This window comes from Oncorhynchus gorbuscha, linkage group LG17, assembly GCF_021184085.1.
Source record: "Oncorhynchus gorbuscha isolate QuinsamMale2020 ecotype Even-year linkage group LG17, OgorEven_v1.0, whole genome shotgun sequence".
Classification (NCBI taxonomy): Eukaryota; Metazoa; Chordata; class Actinopteri; order Salmoniformes; family Salmonidae; genus Oncorhynchus; species Oncorhynchus gorbuscha.
This window is the reverse complement of record NC_060189.1, coordinates 21,257,251-21,277,364: the sequence shown is the minus strand read 5'-3', so window position 1 is coordinate 21,277,364 and position 20,114 is coordinate 21,257,251. Positions and strand designations below refer to the sequence as shown.

General features: G+C 45.2%; 1 protein-coding gene across 1 annotated transcript; it reads left to right on the top strand.

Moving 5' to 3' along the window:
• Positions 1-1,292: 1,292 nt before the first annotated feature.
• On the top strand, positions 1,293-19,587 carry LOC124002313 (cytosolic 5'-nucleotidase 1A-like). Its single transcript, XM_046309701.1, has 7 exons — positions 1,293-1,300; positions 1,499-1,514; positions 1,963-2,130; positions 2,252-2,381; positions 18,287-18,409; positions 18,824-19,011; positions 19,207-19,587. Exons 1-7 carry the CDS (start codon positions 1,293-1,295, stop codon positions 19,585-19,587), a joined length of 1,014 nt encoding a protein of 337 aa, XP_046165657.1.
• Positions 19,588-20,114: the final 527 nt, after the last annotated feature.

Here is a 20,114-nt window from a genome sequence, read left to right as displayed (position 1 = left end):
TAAATTTTAAATTGTTCTTATTTTCCTCAATTAAGTTGGAAAAATAGGATGATCGAGGAAGCTTTCCAAGCTAGTCGGAAGACTTCCAGTTTGGTGTGGCGCCATTTCCGTTCCATCTTTCTGGAAGCTTGCTTCAGAGCTCGGGTATTTTCTGTATTAATTCCTCCACAATAGTATTGGGCTTGCCTGTCCTAGCCACTCGGGAGTTCACCATATACATGTAAGACGCTTCTAGCCCCTTCTTATTAATGGTATCTGTTGCTTTTATACATGTCTTACTACATGAAAGTCGTCTTCATTCTCGCTTAAAAAACTCCCGTGGTTTATTTTTCAAATGGTCATGTTTCATTTCTAAATGTGAATCACATTTTTGTTTTGGTGTACCCCCGGCGGCATTGTGTGTACGTACCCCTGAGGGTGTACGTACCCCAGTTTGGGAATACCTGGTTTAAAACAATGTCCCAAAAATGTACAAAATCAAGGTTACTTTTGAGATATTTATACATTTGAGTAAAATTGTATTTCAGAATCTAGACATATGTTAGAGCACACTATAAAGGAGTATAATGATGCCAATATGTTGTCTGTATCATGTACGGTTCACAGATCATATGGTCTTACAGGAGGCACTTGTTGGTCTAAAAATGTGCCTAAAATTGCCACTTTCATCATGATTAGATATGTAACCTTCTCGCCAGGCTCAAACTTGACTCTCATGATATTAACTTACGTAGAGTATCTCAACAGCATGGGATGTTAGGTGAGAAGGATATCTCCAATAAGAATCCCTATTGTAAACTATCTAGGGTGATGACAAATAGGGTATTAACTTCAGATGGAATGATTAAGGTTTTTGTTATTGTATACGGATATACTTTCCCATGCATTAAATGAAATTGAAACAGGAAATGACTCCACCAAGGCAACGTACATAAGGTTCAAAATCTGTATTATTACATTTTCAAAGCACCACATCAAAAAATAAATAAATAATAAACCTCAATGAGTCATGCACAACCCATGTTCAAATTATTTCAAGCTTGCTTAACCCCGTTGGCGCGCGTTGGAGCAACAAAAAACAGAAGACGACACACAAAGTCCCGAAGCACCCCACCAGTTCCTGGCAGGTTCCCTCACAAGATCCACAGCAAGCACAGCTATAAATGCAGACAGTACTCTTTAGCAGTAACCGATATTCCATGGGAACATGAACTCGTTAATCTTTCCCAAGCAATTCTCTCTCGGTTTCACACGATGCTAGGCTAAGCTCAAGGCTGTCAAATATCTCCACGATGATACGGTAGCTTCAGTCTTTACTAAGTCTTTCTTAACAAAATTATAACAACTCTCTTATAAAATAAAATTGGTATTTCCCATCAAAATTCGGTATGGGTTTTGTTCTATTTTTATCATCTTCTGTTTCATTTTTCTTCACCAACGGTCATAATGTAATGTCCATCCTTTTCTCGATGTCTCTCTGCCTCTCTTTTCTTCCCAGGCATCCCAATAACCAGGTCAACTTTCCCATTGGCCACAGCTTAACAACCAACCTTATTGGTCAAACTTAAAAGTAAACCAACCTATTCACGTATACATTAAAGAAATATTTCTTCAAAAGAAATGCATTAACCACATTACAATTCGGGAATAATTCAATCCCCTTTTAAATATAATGCCAATTAATTATAACAAAAACTCAATGCTTAGTTCTAACAAGAATAAACTCAATACTTTGGTTCTAACAAGGGTATGACATATATACAAAAAAGCATACAAAACATACTTCCTCCCAATGAAGTTTATATGTGAGAATTGCCAGAACAATCTGAGATACCAAAAATATTTTTGCGCTTTCCTGGCGTTGAATCGCCCTTCCTACTTGTACTTATGTATTTCTGTGTGCTAATGTGTGTGTTGTATCGTGTGTTCAGGTATTAAGCATTGTGTCCCCTCATCCAACAGCCAAAGCCTCAGAATGCCATCACCATTGCGGTGTCATCGCGTGTCCTCTTCAACATGGATAAGGAGCAGCAAATCTACGAACAGAAAGGCATGGAGGACTACCTCAAGTACCAGATAGAACATGAGATGGAGCCCTTCGCCCCTGGCCCTGCTTTTCCTTTCGTTAAGGTCAGGGAAATAAAGACACACAGACTGACAGAAATACACCCAGAGCTTTGACATTGCCGACCATGTTCGTCAATGTGAATGATGTATGTATGGTGAGAGCTTCTGTTTGACATGACCTCAGGCTCTGGAGGCAGTGAATACTCGGCTGAGGGAGCTGTACCCTGAGAGTGAGGAGCTCTTTGACGTTGTGCTCATGACCAACAGCCACGCACACGCCGGTCTCCGACTCATAAACAGCATCAACCACCATCGTGAGTGCCTAATCACACAGAGACACACACACCCATAAATACGTGCACACATGTACACAACCTGGCCATTGTGCTGTGAATGAGTACATCTTTCATTCAAATTCATTGTTATGCCCTGATAGTAGGTTGGGCTTAAGGGTACCAGGAGATGAGGGCTGTTCTGGTGCACAGCCTAGTGGTTAGAGCGTTGGACTAGTAACTGGAAGGTTGCAAGTTCAAACTCCTGAGCTGACAAGGTACAAATCTGTCGTTCTGCCCCTGAACAGGCAGTTAACCCACTATTCCTAGGCCGTCATTGAAAATAAGAATTTGTTCTTAACTGGCTTGCCTAGTTAAATAAAGGTAAAATTAAAAAATGAAGTTTCAGTTGATTTATGCTTCTACACCTGCATTGCTTGCTGTTTGGGGTTTTAGGCTGGGTTTCTGTACATCACTTTGAGATATCAGCTGATGTACGAAGGGCTATATAAATAAATTTGATTTGATTTAATTTGATTTGATTTATTCTTGCTCACAGATAAAACTGAAGAAGTGCAGAATTTTCATGACTAATAATTAGGGATGCACCGGTATGACATTTTTTGGCCGAAAAACAATACCGATAACTGATATAAAACATTATTTTTTAAGCATTCTAGTACAGTTAAAGAGTTTAATCACACACACACACACACACACACACACACACACACACACACACACACACACACACACACACACACACACACACACACACACACACACACACACACACACACACACACACACACACACACACACACACACACACACACACACACACACACACACACACAGCTCAGCTCTGTCTGTCCGTGGCCTTTCTTCCTCAGTCCGCACTGTCACTGTGTCCGTTTCCATCTTGTCCAGCTGTGTCTGTAACATTTCACCTAAACCCTGTTTCTTGTCTGCATCGAAGTAGCGGTCCTTGTACCTAGCATCGAGCATGGTGGTGACACAGTAGAGAGGCACAGAGTGAATGCCACCGAATCACTTGTTCACAGCCTCTAGTAGAGTAATTTTGTAAGTTTTAACCCCACGGTCTGTGTCGGCAGTTTTGTTGAGCAGGCGTTTCAATGCCATGACAGAGGATTGCACGTCTGCTGCAGACGCAGTTGATGATCTTATTTCTCGAGTCAGTTGTTCGAATGGCGCTAGGAGTGTTCATGTTTCCAAGTTTCAAACATGTTCTCAAATGCCATTGAAATGGCAGCAGCGTTATGAGAACCAGCACTTTCTTGCAGTACGAAATCCTCATCGTCCCACTGTGCTGTCAGACTCAGCATGCTCATGGGGCTGACATTGCTGGTCCAAATGTCAGTCATAAAGCTAATAGCAGTGACGCCCATAGCAAGTAGCTCATGGATATGTGTTTCAACAATACTGTTTTGGGCAACATCTGAAAAATAGTGCCTACTTGGTAGTGTGTACTGGAGCTCGAGGTGCTCGACCAGTTGGCGAAAGCCAACATAATCCTCGACAGAGAACAGTTGAATTGTCAAGGGCAATAAATTACATTATCTTGGCGTTAATGGATTTCACCTTTGAGTTGTTTCGCTGAAATTTTCTTACTCTTTCAAATTATTGCTAAACTTGAACTTGTTTAGTTGTTGGAAGTGTGTGCTTAGTATTCTCAGCTTTTGTTCTGTGTAGCTCTGTATTTTTTGTGGCGTCATTACGTCATCTACCTACGTTATATAGGTATGCACGTCATCTACCTACGCTATATAGGTATGCACGTCATCTACCTACGTTATATAGGTATGCACGTCATCTACCTACGTTATATAGGTATGCACGTCATCTACCTACGTTATATAGGTATGCACGACATCTACCTACGTTATATAGGTATGCACGTCATCTACCTACGCTATATAGGTATGCACGTCATCTACCTACGCCTTTCTTTATATAGGTATGCACTGTGTCTGTAACATCTACCTACGTTATATAGGTATGCACGTCATCTACCTACGCTATATAGGTATGCACGTCATCTACCTACGCTATATAGGTATGCACGTCATCTACCTACGTTATATAGGTATGCACGTCATCTACCTACGTTATATAGGTATGCACGTCATCTACCTACGTTATATAGGTATGCACGTCATCTACCTACGCTTATATAGGTATGCACGCCATCTACCTTTATAGGTATGCACGTCATCTACCTACGTTATATAGGTATGCACGTCATCTACCTACGTTTATATAGGTACGTTACGTTAGTAGGTATGCACGTCATCTACCTACGTTATATAGGTATGTACGTCATCTCTGCACGTCATCTACCTACGTTATATAGGTATGCACGTCATCTACCTACGTTATATAGGTATGCACGACATCTACCTACTTTATATAGGTATGCACGACATCTACCTACGTTATATAGGTATGCACGTCATCTACCTACGTTATATAGGTATGCACATCATCTACCTACGTTATATAGGTATGCACATCATCTACCTACGTTATATAGGTATGCACGTCATCTACCTACATTATATAGGTAGGCACGTCATCTACCTACGTTATATAGGTATGCACGTCATCTACCTAAGTTATATAGGTATGCACGACATCTACCTACGTTATATAGGTATGCACGTCATCTACCTACGTTATATAGGTATGCACGACATCTACCTACGTTATATAGGTATGCACGACATCTACCTACGTTATATAGGTATGCACGGCAGCTTTGACATCTGTTTTGCACATCAGCGTTAAACTAGACATCGGGCCAATGCCGATGTTGGTATTTTTAGCTAATATCGGCCGATTCCGATATGCTTACAGACTATATCATGCATCCCTACTAATAATGTCAAAACACTCATTCAAAATACATAATACGTGACATAAATAGAATACAGAACACTTGAAACATCACCGGACATTTTTCATGAAATGTTAAAATATGATTGTAAAAATAAAATCATTTTTGGGGAAAACATTTAAGAACTAGAGTTATTATACAGTCTGATAGCAGTAGGTAGAGTGGTGTTTCACAGGCGGTTTGTGCAGGCTGTTATACAGGACAGTTTGTGGCTGTTTCTCAGGAGCCTGTTTGTGTTTCTCAGGAGCCTGTTTGTGCAGTTACCTATTTTTGGAGGGAGCATGTTGTTCAATGCATGGTGTGCACTGTCTTTCACTAGGTGCACTGCAGCCTGCTCTCGCTGCTCTGCAGTGAAGGGAGCTGTGGTTGAACTGCTCCACCCCTGGAGATGATCCTCAAGGCCCTCCTCTGTACCCTGTCTAGTTGGGCCTGCTGCTTTTTACTGCATCCAACTAACAGCACTCCACCGTATCCCAGACAAGGCCTAACCAGTGTAGGGTATACTGTGACCAAATCTTCAGTGGGTAGGCCATTTCTGGCAAGAACAGTCAAAGTGCAGGTGTTTTGAGGCTTTCCTCACTGACTGCTAAACATGTGCGTCACTGAGGTTAGAGTCTAGATGAAAACCAAGATACTTGGTTGTTGTTACCACTGGTATAAGTCATTTAGCAGACGCTCTTATCCAGAGCAACTTTCTGTCCTACTATGATTAGTGGTGCAGGTTGTGGATGATCTCTAGAAAAACATATCCACATTTCCACAGACTTTTTCCCATTCAGGAGCATGTTGTTGGATGGGATCCACTCTTCCAGCTGCTTTGCCTTCAAGCCTTTAGAAGTGTCCTCTTGGATGCTGGTTAATGGTATGGCTCAGGACAGCCCTACATCGTCTGCATATCCAGTGTCCAGAGTGTCACTGAAGACAACTTTTTTGATGGACATCTGAAGGAGAAACAGATATGGTGAAACCATGCCCCCTTGTGGTACACCAGAGGTGACCTCTGACTAAGGGCTAAATGTGCCATTTCCAATCACCCTCTGCCTTATTCCGGTGGTGTAGCTGTGGAGCCAGGTTAGTAACCTTGGATACAGTTCAATGTCAGACAGATGTTGCAGGAGCTTTGCGTGATCTACTCAATCAAAGGCTTTGGACATATCAGATATTAACACCCTCACCACTGATAGTTTTCTGGAATCTGTAGCTGCCAGCCAGGAGTGTGTGGCTTTCTCAAGGGTGGCAGTAGTGCTGGACTTTAGGAGATAGGCATACTGATTTGTGCACTTTTTTATGATGAAGCTCTTCTGGATTTTTCCAAGGCATGAAGTTAGAGAGATCTGCCTCCAGTCACTCTTTGGACATGGGATAACAATTTAGGTGTGGGGACATACATTGTCAGTTTCCCAGGCAGCAGGAACAGCCCCCTGCCAGTAGGTGGTGTTAACTATGTGTGTGATGACAGGGGCTAGATCTTCTACATGCTCTTTTAGTAGCCAGGCTGGAATGCCATCAGGCCCACCCGCTGTACGTGGGATGATCTGGTCAGAGCTTGCTTTATCTAGCCAATGCTGCACAGCTCAACCTGCCTTGTAGGTATGTGCAGGGGAAAGATGGCAAGACGTCTGGTGCTTGTCCACGCCTCAGCAAAGAAGCCATTTAAAACATCAGCCACGTCGTCATCTTCAGTTCCCTCAACCTGTATTCTCACTCCTGATGTTTTTTTTCATCCCAGTCCTTTGTTAATGAAGTTCCACCATTCCTTAGGGTTTCTCTTCTTTAGGTCCTGGATTTCAGTTTTGTAGTAGTTTTTCTTTGCTTCCTTGATAAGCATTTGCAGTGTTTCTGTATTTTCTGCATTTCAATATTTTCCCCCTCCATCTGTTGAAAATCTGTTTTACTGATGGCAGCCTTTATTTTTTTTGGTCATCCAGAGCTTGTCCAGTGTTGTTGTTTTCTTATTGGCATGCATACATCAAGTGCAGTTTGAATGCAGGAGTTGAACGTCTACACCTGTGCATTGATGATCACCACCTCGTATTTGGCAGACCAGTAAGTACTGGCCATACATGGTGCCAAGGCCTCCTGTCTGTTCTGGGTTACCAGACATCCTTTTTCCCCGCTGCACCTCACTTCTCCCTCCTGATGTTGTGTTTGGGGAGAACAGCAGACATTTGTGATCACTGGATCCGACAGCGAGCAAGTACAGTGGGGGTGTTGTAGTGATTCTTCATGATTTGTAATGATCAGATCTAGGATGGAGTCCACTCTGGTCTTGTCTTTGACCACCTGTTTCATGTCTGGATGTGCGGGAGTCCCCACACAGGATGAGACCCATTTCAGGATAGGACATGCGTTCTGCTGAAGTGTTTTCTCATTTGCCCATGGTGGATGTTAGAGTATTCCCACTACCAGAGTTGAAACTGAGCTGGGGAGTCGTTTAGGACGAAGCTGAAGCCACACACACTCAAACTCCTCTTTCTCTAGATCAGTTCTTATCTTTTCCTGCATACTGTGATTCACATACATAGCTACGCCCCCTCCTCTCATCCCTTCTCTGGACCTGTCATTTCTTCTATGAAAAAGAGAGTAATCTGGGATATTTTCGTGGACCCATGTTTCAGTGACACATCCCATGTCTGCATTTACTGATTGAAGTAGCAGTTCAAATGCATCCACTTTGCTTATCAATGATCTTGAATTAGAAACAAGCACATTCAGAGTCTCTGGGGTATTTCTGGACGTATTTGTGACATCACATAATTCAGTTAGATTCCAAAACGTTTGGCCAATCCAATGTTATCAGAGCCATGCTTAATATGTTAAAAGAGCAGGAAAAGTATGCATTGCACCAAAAACACAACTATAAAATAGAAACATTTCAAACATTGTAACACATTACTCTTGAACAGATGATGGTGCTCTGGGTGCTCCACACAGCTGATCATTCCCATTTCCACACAGACTGTAAGAGCCAGTGTCCCTCAGAACACATGTCTGCTTAAAACTTCACAAAAATAACTTTAGCTGTTTGGGTTTTGTCCAAATACATCATCATGATGATGTGGCTGGTGACACTTCAAGGTTACTTTCTAAATGTAATCTGTTACAGTTACTAGCTACCTGTAACGTAACTTTTGGATTACCAGAATGTATATGGATTTGGATTACCCAAATCTGATTACTTTCAGTGACTTTTAGATTACTTTCCCTTTAGGAGGCGCATATTAGTATCTGGCACATCTACACGGTCATAAAATCTGATATTAAACCTAACCTTAACCACACTGCTAACCCTAATGCCTAACCCTATCCTTGAATTAAGACTAAAAAGCTCATTTATGTTTTCATACATTTTTACAATATAGCAAATTTAGACTTTGCAGCTGGCCCATCTATCAGAAATTGCACAGTTCTGCCTCAAGGATAAGACTCATCCCAATTGAAAGATTAGTGGAATCTGTGTGGGTTGCTGGACAGGTAGGATGACTGACAGTGAAGGTGAACAGGTGGTCACGTGTCAGGTGACAGAGGAATGTATGAGACTGAGGCAGGAATTCCTTTAACCATAAAGTGGTATATTTACTGGTAGTCTGTGCTGCATCACAAAGGAAACAAATAACATGTATACAATCAAATTCATAATCAAAGATCAAATCATAGCAGTCATTATTAACAATTCACATTACACAATATGTTTCAAGCGTGCGCTCCAAGCCGCGCTCCGCGGTGATAACTATAAACAATAACTGAATGGCCCACTCTCCCGATCACCACAGATCATTCTGATGAAAGGTAAGAGTCGGTGGACTTACGTGGATTCATGGACGCACAGAACTTCTGGATCAGATGGATTTAGGGAAGAGAAAGCAGCGAGATCAGGCAATGGCAATTTCCTCCTTTTATGGAGTTGAGATCTGTAGGACATTTCCACCTGACCTAATTAAAGCGCCCCTGGCCCAGCTGAGTAAATGGCAATGAATTAAAGGAGTATTCCACCAACTCCATGGGCCTTTTCTACAGCCACCCCGGAAATTTGTTAATTTCCACATTCCTCAAAAAGGCTCATTGCTCCCCGTCCTCTGTCATCTCAGGGAGAGGAATCAGTCGGGCAACTGGCCGGATATATGTCCGGTTCTTCACCTGGATTTCCACTGATCTAACACGACCATCGGTCCCAGGCATGGTCTTAGTTATACGGCCCACCGGCCAGGAGGCTCGAGGCAGCTGAGGGTCCACCATCATTACTACTTGGCCAGTTTCCAGGCTGGCCATTTCTCTCCGCCATTTCCCTCTGTGCTGTAGACTTGGTAGGTAATCCCGAATGAATCGGGCCCAAAAATGGTCAGCTAAGATTTGGCTGTGTCGCCACCGGCGTCTGCCTACGAGGTTGGTATCAGCATACATGGCTTGAGGAAGTGACGCATCTCGGCGTCCCATCAAGAGCATATTCGGTGTAACCGAATCGGGGTCAGCGATGTCTGCAGAGAGATATCCCAAGGGTTTGGAGTTCAGAATCCCTTCCACCTCTATCAGGACAGTCCTCAAGACCGTTTCAGTGACAGTTTGGTCCCCTAGTACGACTCGTAAGGCCGTCTTTACAGATTTGATCTCTCGCTCCCATGTTCCTCCAAAATGAGGAGCGCCTGGAGGGTTAAATTTGAATGAGATTTGTTGGTCCATCAGCTGATCCTGGAGGCTGGGTTCCATGGCTTGGAAGGCTTCCTCCAACCTGGCTTCTCCTGCCTTGAAGTTCGTACCTCTGTCAGCCAGGATCTCGTAGGGTTTCCCCGTCGGGAGATAAACCGTAGGGCCGTGAGGAAGGCTTCCGTATCCAAACTCTCCAGTAGGTCCAGGTGGACACATCTGGTTGTCATACACTTGAATAGAATGCCCCAGCGCTTTTCCACACGACGACCTAACTTGATCATCAAGGGGCCGAAGCAATCTACTCCTGTTGACCAGAAGGGTGGTTTAAGGAGGCCCAAGCGAGCAGGGGGTAAATCTGCCATTTTGGGCACCGTAGCTCCGGCCCGCCATCTCTGACATTCTACACAGGCGTATTGGTGCTTACGAATGGCTCCTCGTCCTCCAATTATCCAGTACTTCCGCCTCATCTCCCCATAGACCCTCTCTGGCCCTGGGTGGAGAAGCCGCTCATCATAACTCTTGATGAGGAGCCTGGTAAGAGGGTGTCTGGAGTCAAGGATAATTGGGTGGATAGCATCTGGGTCCAAAACCTCCGCTTGGCGCAGCCTCCCTCCGACTCTGATCACTCCAAGGATTGGATCATATTCTGGGGCAAGAGAAAGTAGACGGCTGCCCTTAGCCACTTCCCTACCGGCTTTCAGAGCTTTTAACTCCTCAGGGAAGCTAACTGCTTGTGCTTGCTGGAGGAGTAGTGTCTCTGCCGCGAGGGAGGTAGGTATAGAAGCCACCCCATCTGAGGTCTGGTTTGTGGCTGTGATCAGATCCGGCAGTGTTTGGGATTGTGTTAGGTCAGGGAGAGCCGTTGTTGGTTCCGTAGAAATGCTGTAGCATTGAGCAGACTTCCTTAACTCATGAGCTTCAGTCGGTCGCGGAGGGGCCGCACGCCTGGGGGCTGTCGGCCACTCGTTCTCTGGTTGGGACAAGAATGGTGGTCCCAAGCTCCAGCGATGGGGTTTAGCCAATTCCTTAAGGGTTTTACCTCTAGTAATGTCATCAGCAGGATTGTTTATGCTATCAACATACCTCCAGTCCTGGACTTCTGTTAGGTCTTGGATTTCCGCAATGCGAGTCCCGACAAACACCTTATACCTGCAGGACTCCGACTTGAGCCATGTCAATACAGTGGTCGAATCACTCCAGTAGATGATCCTTTGGATTGGCAAGGTGAGCTCGGCTCGCAAGGTAGAGGCCAACTGGGCTCCGGAAAGGGCAGCACTGAGTTCCAGCCTAGGCATTGACAACTGCTTCTTGGGTGCGACCCTGGACCTGGCCATGACAAAGGAGACATGGGTGTGGCCTGCCTTATCCTCCACTCTAAGATAGGAAACCGCCCCATAAGCTCGCTCCGAAGCGTCACAGAACACATGCAGTTCCAGGCATGATCCCAGTTGGTCAACACAGGATGGTACATAACATCTTGGCATTTGGACATCAGAGAGCTCCGTTAACTCAGTTTCCCAACAGATCCATCGTTCCACTAGGTCAGCTGGGTGGATTGGTTCATCCCAGTCCCTCTTGGTCTGCCACAGGTCCTGGACTAAGACTTTGGCCCGTGTTGTGTATGGCAGGATATACCCAAGGGGATCATATTGACTGGCCAGGGTCCGATAGATGGTGCGCAGAGTGGGGGTTTCGGTACTCGGGGATGAGCGGTGCTTATACCCCAGGGTATCCGGTAGGCAGCTCCACCTCAGTCCTAGAGTGGGCTCTTCTGGGTTAGCACCAGACTGCGTTAGCCATAGTTCACTGCTACTGGACCTAGCTTGTGGCGGGAGGTGCTGGATAACCTCCGCTCTGTTACTAGCCCACTGTCGGACCTCAAATCCCCCTTTGGACAGGAGATTCCGCACTTTATCAAGGAGTGATTTCGCTTCAGCCGTGGATGGGATGCTTTGTAAGCAGTTATCCACATAGAAGGCATTTTCCACTGAATCCAATACTTCTGGGTCACTGTCTGGATGCTCCCGTGCGTGTCTCTGCAGAGCGTATATGGCACAGCAAGGACTACAGGTGGTGCCGAATGGGAGTACCTGCCATTCATAGATTGTGGGCTCTGCATCTCGTTCCATATTTCGCCATATGAACCGGAGCAGTGTGGTGTCGGAAGGCAGTAAACGAATCTGATGAAACATGGCTTTGATGTCTCCACTGATGGCTGTAGAGTGCTGCCGGAACCGGAGAAGGACACCGAGCAAGGAAGGACCTAAGGTTTGTCCGGGGAGTAGACAGTCATTCAGGCTTTGACCAGCTGCTTGGAATGAACAGTTGAAGACAAGTCTATACTTCCCACCATGTTGCTGGATAACATGGTGAGGGAGATACCAGGATTCACGGAGTGCGTTTCCCTCTTCATGAGCTGTCACTTCAGTGACGTAGCCTGCCTTCACAAGGTTATGAATCTCTCGGTTATGAACTTCTGCAAGCTCAGGATTCTTCACCAGGCGTCGCTCTGTTCCACGCAGTAGTGGGAGTACAGCCCGTGTCGTGGTTGCCAGAGGAGGATGGTTGGGCACCCGTAGCAGTGGGGTTGCATACCTGCGAACGCCATCCATTTCAGTGGTGGTGGTGCTCTTCTCCAGGAGGTCTAATGCATAGGAGTCATTTTTCGAGCGAGTGACCTCCTGTAGCTTCCGGTTGGAGAAGGTGTCCATCTTCCATAGCATCTCAACATTCCGAAGGAGGTCAGTGGCTGCATCTGGATTGCTTCTGGTGAAGAGGACTTGCTGTGACTGTACAGCTTGGGTGGAGAGAAGTAGATGGGATGGACCTTGCACAGCCCAACCCAAGGATGTATGGACAGCAATGGGTCCTCCTTCTGGTCCAGCTCGTATAGGCTCAGTCGGGGTGACGAGATGTGGGTGGTCTGACCCAATCAGGATAAGTGGTGCTACTCTGGCCAGGTTAGGAAGAGGCAATCCTCGTAGATGAGGATATTGTTTCTGTAGAACACTTACCGGGCAGGAGTGCTCTGCGAGATTCAAGCCATCTGCCGTGAAGGCATTGGTGATGTTATAGCCCACGCCCCTCTTTCCTGAAGGTGAAATGCTGAAGGTTACAGCAGAGCCTTTCATTTGGATAACATCATGTCGCACCGTTCTGAGATTAAGGGTCTCGGGGGTCCCTTCCAGGTTAAGCTGACGGGTGGCCGCTGTGAGAATGATTGTTCTTTCTGACCCATCATCTAGAACGGCGAATGTATCAATGCTTCTCCCTTCACTTTGCAGAGTGACCTTGACCACCTTCAACATGACCCTTGGGGATCGGTTCTGCTGGTCGAGATACAGCTCCTTTGCAGCTCCTACCATGAGCATACTCTGCTCCTTCTTTGCTTGGGGAAATAGATCATGTAACACGGTGAGATGGATTTATTTACAGCGGTTGCAGGGTTTCCTCAATGTGCAGGTCTCCACCTTATGGCTACGGGCACACTTGTAGCATCGCTCGCCTGAAGTGATCCAGGCCTTCAATTGAGTTTGAGTGAGCTTTTTTACTCTGGGGCATGAGCCAAGGAAGTGCCCCTTACTATTGCAATATGGGCAGTAAGGCTGGAATTTGATGTTCTTGCTCTTGAGAGGGGTCTTCTTCCCGGGTTCCTCCCCGGCCTCACTATTTAAGTACATGGTAGTGGGATTTGGTCTTTTCTGTCCCTGCTGGCGTTCAAACTCCTTCCTTCCCCCTATGGCTATGGCGGAGATTGTGGCCTGGTGAGCGATGCTCTTCGCCTTTGCCTTCACCTCCAACCATGTGGCCAGGTCTCTGAGAGCATAGGTGCTTCTCGAGCCCTCTTTCAGGATGCCCTTATTCAAACAATGTTCAATGAAACTGTCTCTGAGGTACACTGGAAGTTTGCTGAGAAGCCTGTCCACGTGGGAGCCACATTTAAGCTCGTTCCCGTCTTCTCCTTCAACGGATTGGAGCATCGAGGTCAGGGATTGGACAGCCAAGGAGAATTCTTGGAAGGCAGCATGGTCTCCCATTTTAATTGGAGACGTGTTCAGGATGTTGTTTAGTTCATTCTGGACTAGCTGACGTGGCTCACCATATCTCGCCTTCAGGGCCTGGAGAGCTGTCGTGTATGGTGTTGCGGAGTGCATAAAGGATTGGGCCAGCCTGTATGCACTTGGAAACCGCAAATGATCCATTAGTACTTGGTATTTGTAGCGTTCTGACAGATGACCGTGAATACCCAGTAGACTCTCCAATGCCATTTCCAAAAGGACAAATTCACTCTCCTTTCCGTTTTCAAAGTATGGCAGTTTGGGTCTGGGAATTCCATAGGCTGAGGCTACTAGAAGTTTCATAATGTTGGCTCCCTCTTCTGGTTGCGTGAAGGATAAACCCGGTACTTCTGATGAGCCCACTGTGGCCTCATTGGGCCGGTCACCTACTGTCCCAGACCCACCATTTGTGGCAGCCGGAATTGGGAGAGAGCCCTCCGACCTGTTGTTTGAGGACTGGCCTGGCCCTGGATGAAAGGAACGATTTGCCTTGGTTGGTAATTGGCGGAAAGGCGAAGGAGTGATGCTTTGTCCAGATGGAGGAATGCTAACTTGTGTCACTGGCATAGAGGGCGTTGGCGGAGCGGCCCGTCTCCCGTGCTCCGTGTTGGCTGTTGACCCCGGAGCCTCCGAGGACTGTGTGCCATGCTGTACCAGAGGGGCAGATTGGGAAAGAAAGGCAGACAGTTCAGGTCCATGTGGAGGGGTGGTCAGGTCAACTCCCTGTTCGTTCTTCTCCAGGAAGGATGAGACCATCCGTGCCTCCTCTAATTCCCTTCTGGCTTGACGGTGCCGTCGCTGCTGTGCCAGGTCCTTGGCAATGAATTCCCTTTCCTGTAGAGCTCTACGGGCCTGCACATCCAATTGGTGACATAGTTCGTCAGCCTGTCGTTCCTCCTCAATCTGACGCTCAATTTCCTCCAAAGCTAATAGTTTCATCCTCTCTTGTAGGACAGCATTCTGTGAATTGCTGAGGGCTAGTGAATGGTGGCTGCCATGGCCACTTCCAAAGGGGTATCCACTGGTCGAACTCCCACTCCGTCTAGAGTGCTTCGACGATTTCCCATTAGTTAAGGGGTGAGCGGAGCCTGCCTCTGGAAGCTGGTCGACCTGTGCAGTGGGAGTTACCTCCTCCATAGGTTCTTCACGTAGACCACTTTCCTGCTCCAAAGCAGTTTCCGGTCCTTGGCTCAGAGGGGATGGTTGATGGCTGAAACATATAGTTGATCCATCAACTCTTTGAGCTCTGGTGGGCTTGCCCTTTGATGTCGGAAACTCGACCACATAATCCTTAAGATAACCAGGTGCTTGCCTGGTTCTTCTGGTGCTGCTGGTAGTTGAGGATGAAGCCTTTGTTGCTTTAGGCTTAGCTCCTGGATATTTCCTTTGTTCCAAGACCTTTCCCTCAGCTGCTCTCTCCTCCTCTCTTCTTCCTTCCAGTGGAGACAATTCTTCCCTCTCCGCCTCCATTTCCTTTTCACCTGTCTTTGGTTCAGTCATCATCCAGCTCAAAGGTCCATTGAAAGATTAGTGGAATCTGTGTGGGTTGCTGGACAGGTAGGATGACTGACAGTGAAGGTGAACAGGTGGTCACGTGTCAGGTGACAGAGGAATGTATGAGACTGAGGCAGGAATTCCTTTAACCATAAAGTGGTATATTTACTGGTAGTCTGTGCTGCATCACAAAGGAAACAAATAACATGTATACAATCAAATTCATAATCAAAGATCAAATCATAGCAGTCATTATTAACAATTCACATTACACAATATGTTTCAAGCGTGCGCTCCAAGCCGCGCTCCGCGGTGATAACTATAAACAATAACTGAATGGCCCACTCTCCCGATCACCACAGATCATTCTGATGAAAGGTAAGAGTCGGTGGACTTACGTGGATTCATGGACGCACAGAACTTCTGGATCAGATGGATTTAGGGAAGAGAAAGCAGCGAGATCAGGCAATGGCAATTTCCTCCTTTTATGGAGTTGAGATCTGTAGGACATTTCCACCTGACCTAATTAAAGCGCCCCTGGCCCAGCTGAGTAAATGGCAATGAATTAAAGGAGTATTCCACCAACTCCATGGGCCTTTTCTACACCAATAAACATCAACCTGCTTAAAACTTCTTACGGCTAGGGGGTACTATTTTCACGTCCGGATGAAAAGTGTGCCCAAACTAAACTGCCTGCTACTCAGGCCCAGAAGCTAGGATATGCATATAATTGGTAGAAACACTCTAAAGTTTCTAAAAATGTTAAAATTATGTATGTGAGTATAACAGAACTTATTTGACAGGCGAAACCCTGAGGACAAACCATCCAGGATTTTTTTTGAGGTCACTCTCTTTTCAATGGGTTTTCTATGTGGATCTAGATTGCTAAGGCACTTGCTTGCAGTTCCTATCGCTTCTACTAGATGTCAACAGTCTTTAGAAATTGGTTGATGTTTTTCCTTTGAGAAATGAAGAAGTAGGGCTGTTCAGAACGAGGGTCGAGTCTAGTGTACTGTTGTGGTTGAGGGCGTGCGACCTGAAAGCTCGCTCCACTCTGTTTTCGTCCGGTATTGAACACAGTTCATCCCGTCTTAAATTGTATTGATTATTTACGTTTAAACATATCTAAAGTTGAATTAGGAAAGTTGTTTGAAATGTTTGGATCAAGTTTACTTTGTAGTCATGTTGTGCGAGTTGGAACCGGTGTTTATCTGGATCTATCGTGCCAAATAAATGGACATTTTGGAGATATTATGACAGAATTTATCAAACAAAAGGACCATTTGTGATGTTTAATGGACATATTGGAGTGCCAACAGAAGAAGATCTTCAAAGGTAAGGCACGAATTCTATCGTTATTTCTGACTTTTGTGTCGCGCCTGGTGGGTTGAAATGTGATTTTCATGTGTTTGTTTGATGGGGTGCTGTCCTCAGATAATAGCATGGTTTGCTTTCACCGTAAAGCCTTTTTGAAATCTGACACTGTGTCTGGATTAACAAGAAGTTCATCTTTAAACCAATGTATAACACTTGTATGATTCATGAATTATTAGTATTTCTGTTTTTGAATTTGGCGCACTGCTATTTCACTGGGTGTTGTCAAATTGCCGCGCAAAGGGATCACTAAGAAGTTTTAAAAGGCATTAGAATAAGACAATAATGAATATTACCAATTGAACGACATCTATTGCAGGATAAATCTATGTTAGAGTTGACATAGTTGGCCATAAATGGATGCTGCGCTTTACTTTATGGGTTGGTTAAGTAGGCTTCTTCTAACCCATTGCTTTCCACTACAGATAATAATATGATTAGGCTATATCTTTATATTTAAAAAAGGAGTCTGTCAGATTTCCAGTCTTTCCAATTCATTTAATACTCCCTGATCTTCAAGAATAGGACTTGGAAATGTGAAAATATAGTTTAGCCAGATTTGTTTTTGGGTTATGCTCAGGTAAAACAAAGTCTAATTATCCTAATCCGTTGTTGTTGTTTTTTGTCATGATGGACTCACTACCAAAAATTGGTACTTGCATGTGAAAAACTAGATGGTAATTTTCTATTAAGAAAATAAAAGCCCCATTCATGGTCTTCATAAATTATACTAGATTTGGACCAGATGGAGCACAATACCACAGCGGAGTTTAAGAAGGGAGAAACTAAAACACATTTTTCACTTGCTGTCCACTGGCGCGTGGCGTATTCATTACTCCAATTCTGTTGCAAAATGTTTCTTAAACGGAAGCAAGCGGAACAATAGGGAGGGATCTACCTGAATTTGTCGAAAATAACCTCTTGTTTTTCTCTGTTTGTTTCCGTAATGAATACACCCTGAGGTGTATTCACCTGAGGTTCTGGGCCCTGGGGGTGGAGGGGTGTGGGTAATGGTGGGGTCAGTCCTCTCACCCCCTACCCTCACTAAAATACCCTGGCCAAGTGGAAACATCTGCTCTGCCTGAGCCCCTATCTCAGGCTCTTTCCTTCCATCTCAAACCTCAATCCACTTTTTTCTCTCCCTACTCCTCTCTAGGGATTTTTCTCTCTTTGTATTTCCCTAGCCTTTGGCAACTGTTATCTCATCCTCGGAGTGTATTCAGATATACAGCTGCTCAAACACAGCTCCATTGGCTCTCCTCAGACTCTGCTGGCACTGTTGGTATTGGGCTGCAGCTCATTGATTCAGTGCAACACTGAAGTTTTTATGATCAAACAATACAATCGCCACACTCTCTTTTTCTGGGAGTATAATCCATCTGGCCACAGCATGACAAATTTCTGATTTACAGCCAGAAACCATAACATTGACTCTATGCCCTTCTCTCTTTCCTCTGCAGAGCTCTTCATTGAGCGTTTCTGTATGACGGGTGGGAACAGTCCCATTGGGTACCTGAAGGCTTACCACACTAACCTGTACCTGTCTGCTGACCCCATGAAGGTCCGAGAGGCCCTGGAGGAGGGTAAAGTGGACAGAGAGCATAGTCTTGTTAGTTACACTGTTAGAAAAAGGTGCTATCTAGAACCTAAAAGGGTTCTTCAGCTGTTCCCATAGGAGAACCTTTTGAAGAACCCGTTTTGGTTCCAGATAGAACCATTTTGGGTTCCATGTAGAACCCTTTCCTCAGAGAGTTCTACATGAAACCCAAAAGGGTTATATCTGGAACCAAATAGGGTTCTCCTATGGGGACAGCCCAATAACGTTTTTCTCTAAGAATGTACTGTCAGTCTTATCGATGGACACGTAAGACAGTTATCTAGTTGTTTAATACAGCAAAAGAAGCTTACCTTGATCAAGTGATACTGAGTAATCTCCCACTGTCTGTCTCTCTCACTCTCTCTCCCTTTATCTCTGTCGCTCTATCTCTCTCTCTCAGGGATCGCAGCAGCCACCATGTTTAATCCACCAGAGAAGAGAACAGAAGTGTCAGAGACTCAGCTGCGGGTGGCCTTCGATGGGGACGCAGTGCTCTTCTCTGACGAGTCAGAGCGCATCTTTAAGGCCCATGGACTGGACAAGTTCTTTGAGCATGAGAAGACACACGAAAACACGCTTCTTGATCATGTATGTCCACGTATCATTCTATAACACAATAGTTTGTAAATTGACAAAGCAATATCCCTCTGTACTTCATATGGATGAAGGAATCTAGTGCGGGCAGAAGAGGTTTGGTGTCTCTGTCAATTTTAAGTGACACATGTTCAGTGTTTGGGCTCATCGTGCAGCAACTCCCTCTCTCTCCTTCTCTCTTCCTCTCAGGGACCACTGAAAGGGTTCCTGGAGTCTCTGGGGAAGCTGCAAAAGAAGTTCTATGCCAAGGATCAGCGTCTGGACTGCCCCATCCGTACCTACCTGGTGACGGCACGCAGCGCAGCCAGCTCAGGCACCCGGGCCCTGAAGACACTGCGATCCTGGGGCCTGGAGACAGACGAGGCCCTCTTCCTTGCTGGGGCCCCTAAGGGGCCAATGCTGGAGAAGATCCGGCCTCACATATTCTTTGACGATCAGTTGTTCCATGTGGAGGGAGCTTCGCAGCTGGGGACCGTGGCAGCTCATGTGCCATATGGTGTGGCTCAGAAACTGCCCCAGCAGAAGCCTGCTAAGGAGAACACTAAAGACTTTAGCGCTGCCACCAAGTAGTCTGGATTTAACTCTCTTCCCTAACCCAAGGGACAATAAAACAGCATTGTGTATTTGAACGAGACAATCCTTTTCAGTGCCCTCAGTTATCTGGGGAGAGAATCACATGACAATGGGAGAAGCATAGATGGAGGGCATGCCATTTTCACCCGTGTCATGTGTCATCACAAGAGACAGTGCCAGTAGATGTAAAACAAAATGTCAAATATTGTATGCCCAAAAAGTGCTGTACATACATATCCAGATCTTGACCTACCAAGGTAAAAGAACTGGAATTGTATCTAATTAAATCTGTCAGACCAGGAAAAATATAATTTTACAGCAATTCCTCAAATAGAATCTGCACACAATTGCAAGGTATATTGCTAGTCCTGCAATGATGTAATAATGCTGTGAAATTGTGAAAATTTTAATACAATTTTAGTGTTAGAAATGTTTAAAAATAAATGTCTCTTTGCTAATAAGCTATTTTTGTTTCATTTTAATTGAATACAATCACCGTAAGGTACTTAATTGTTACCCAGAAA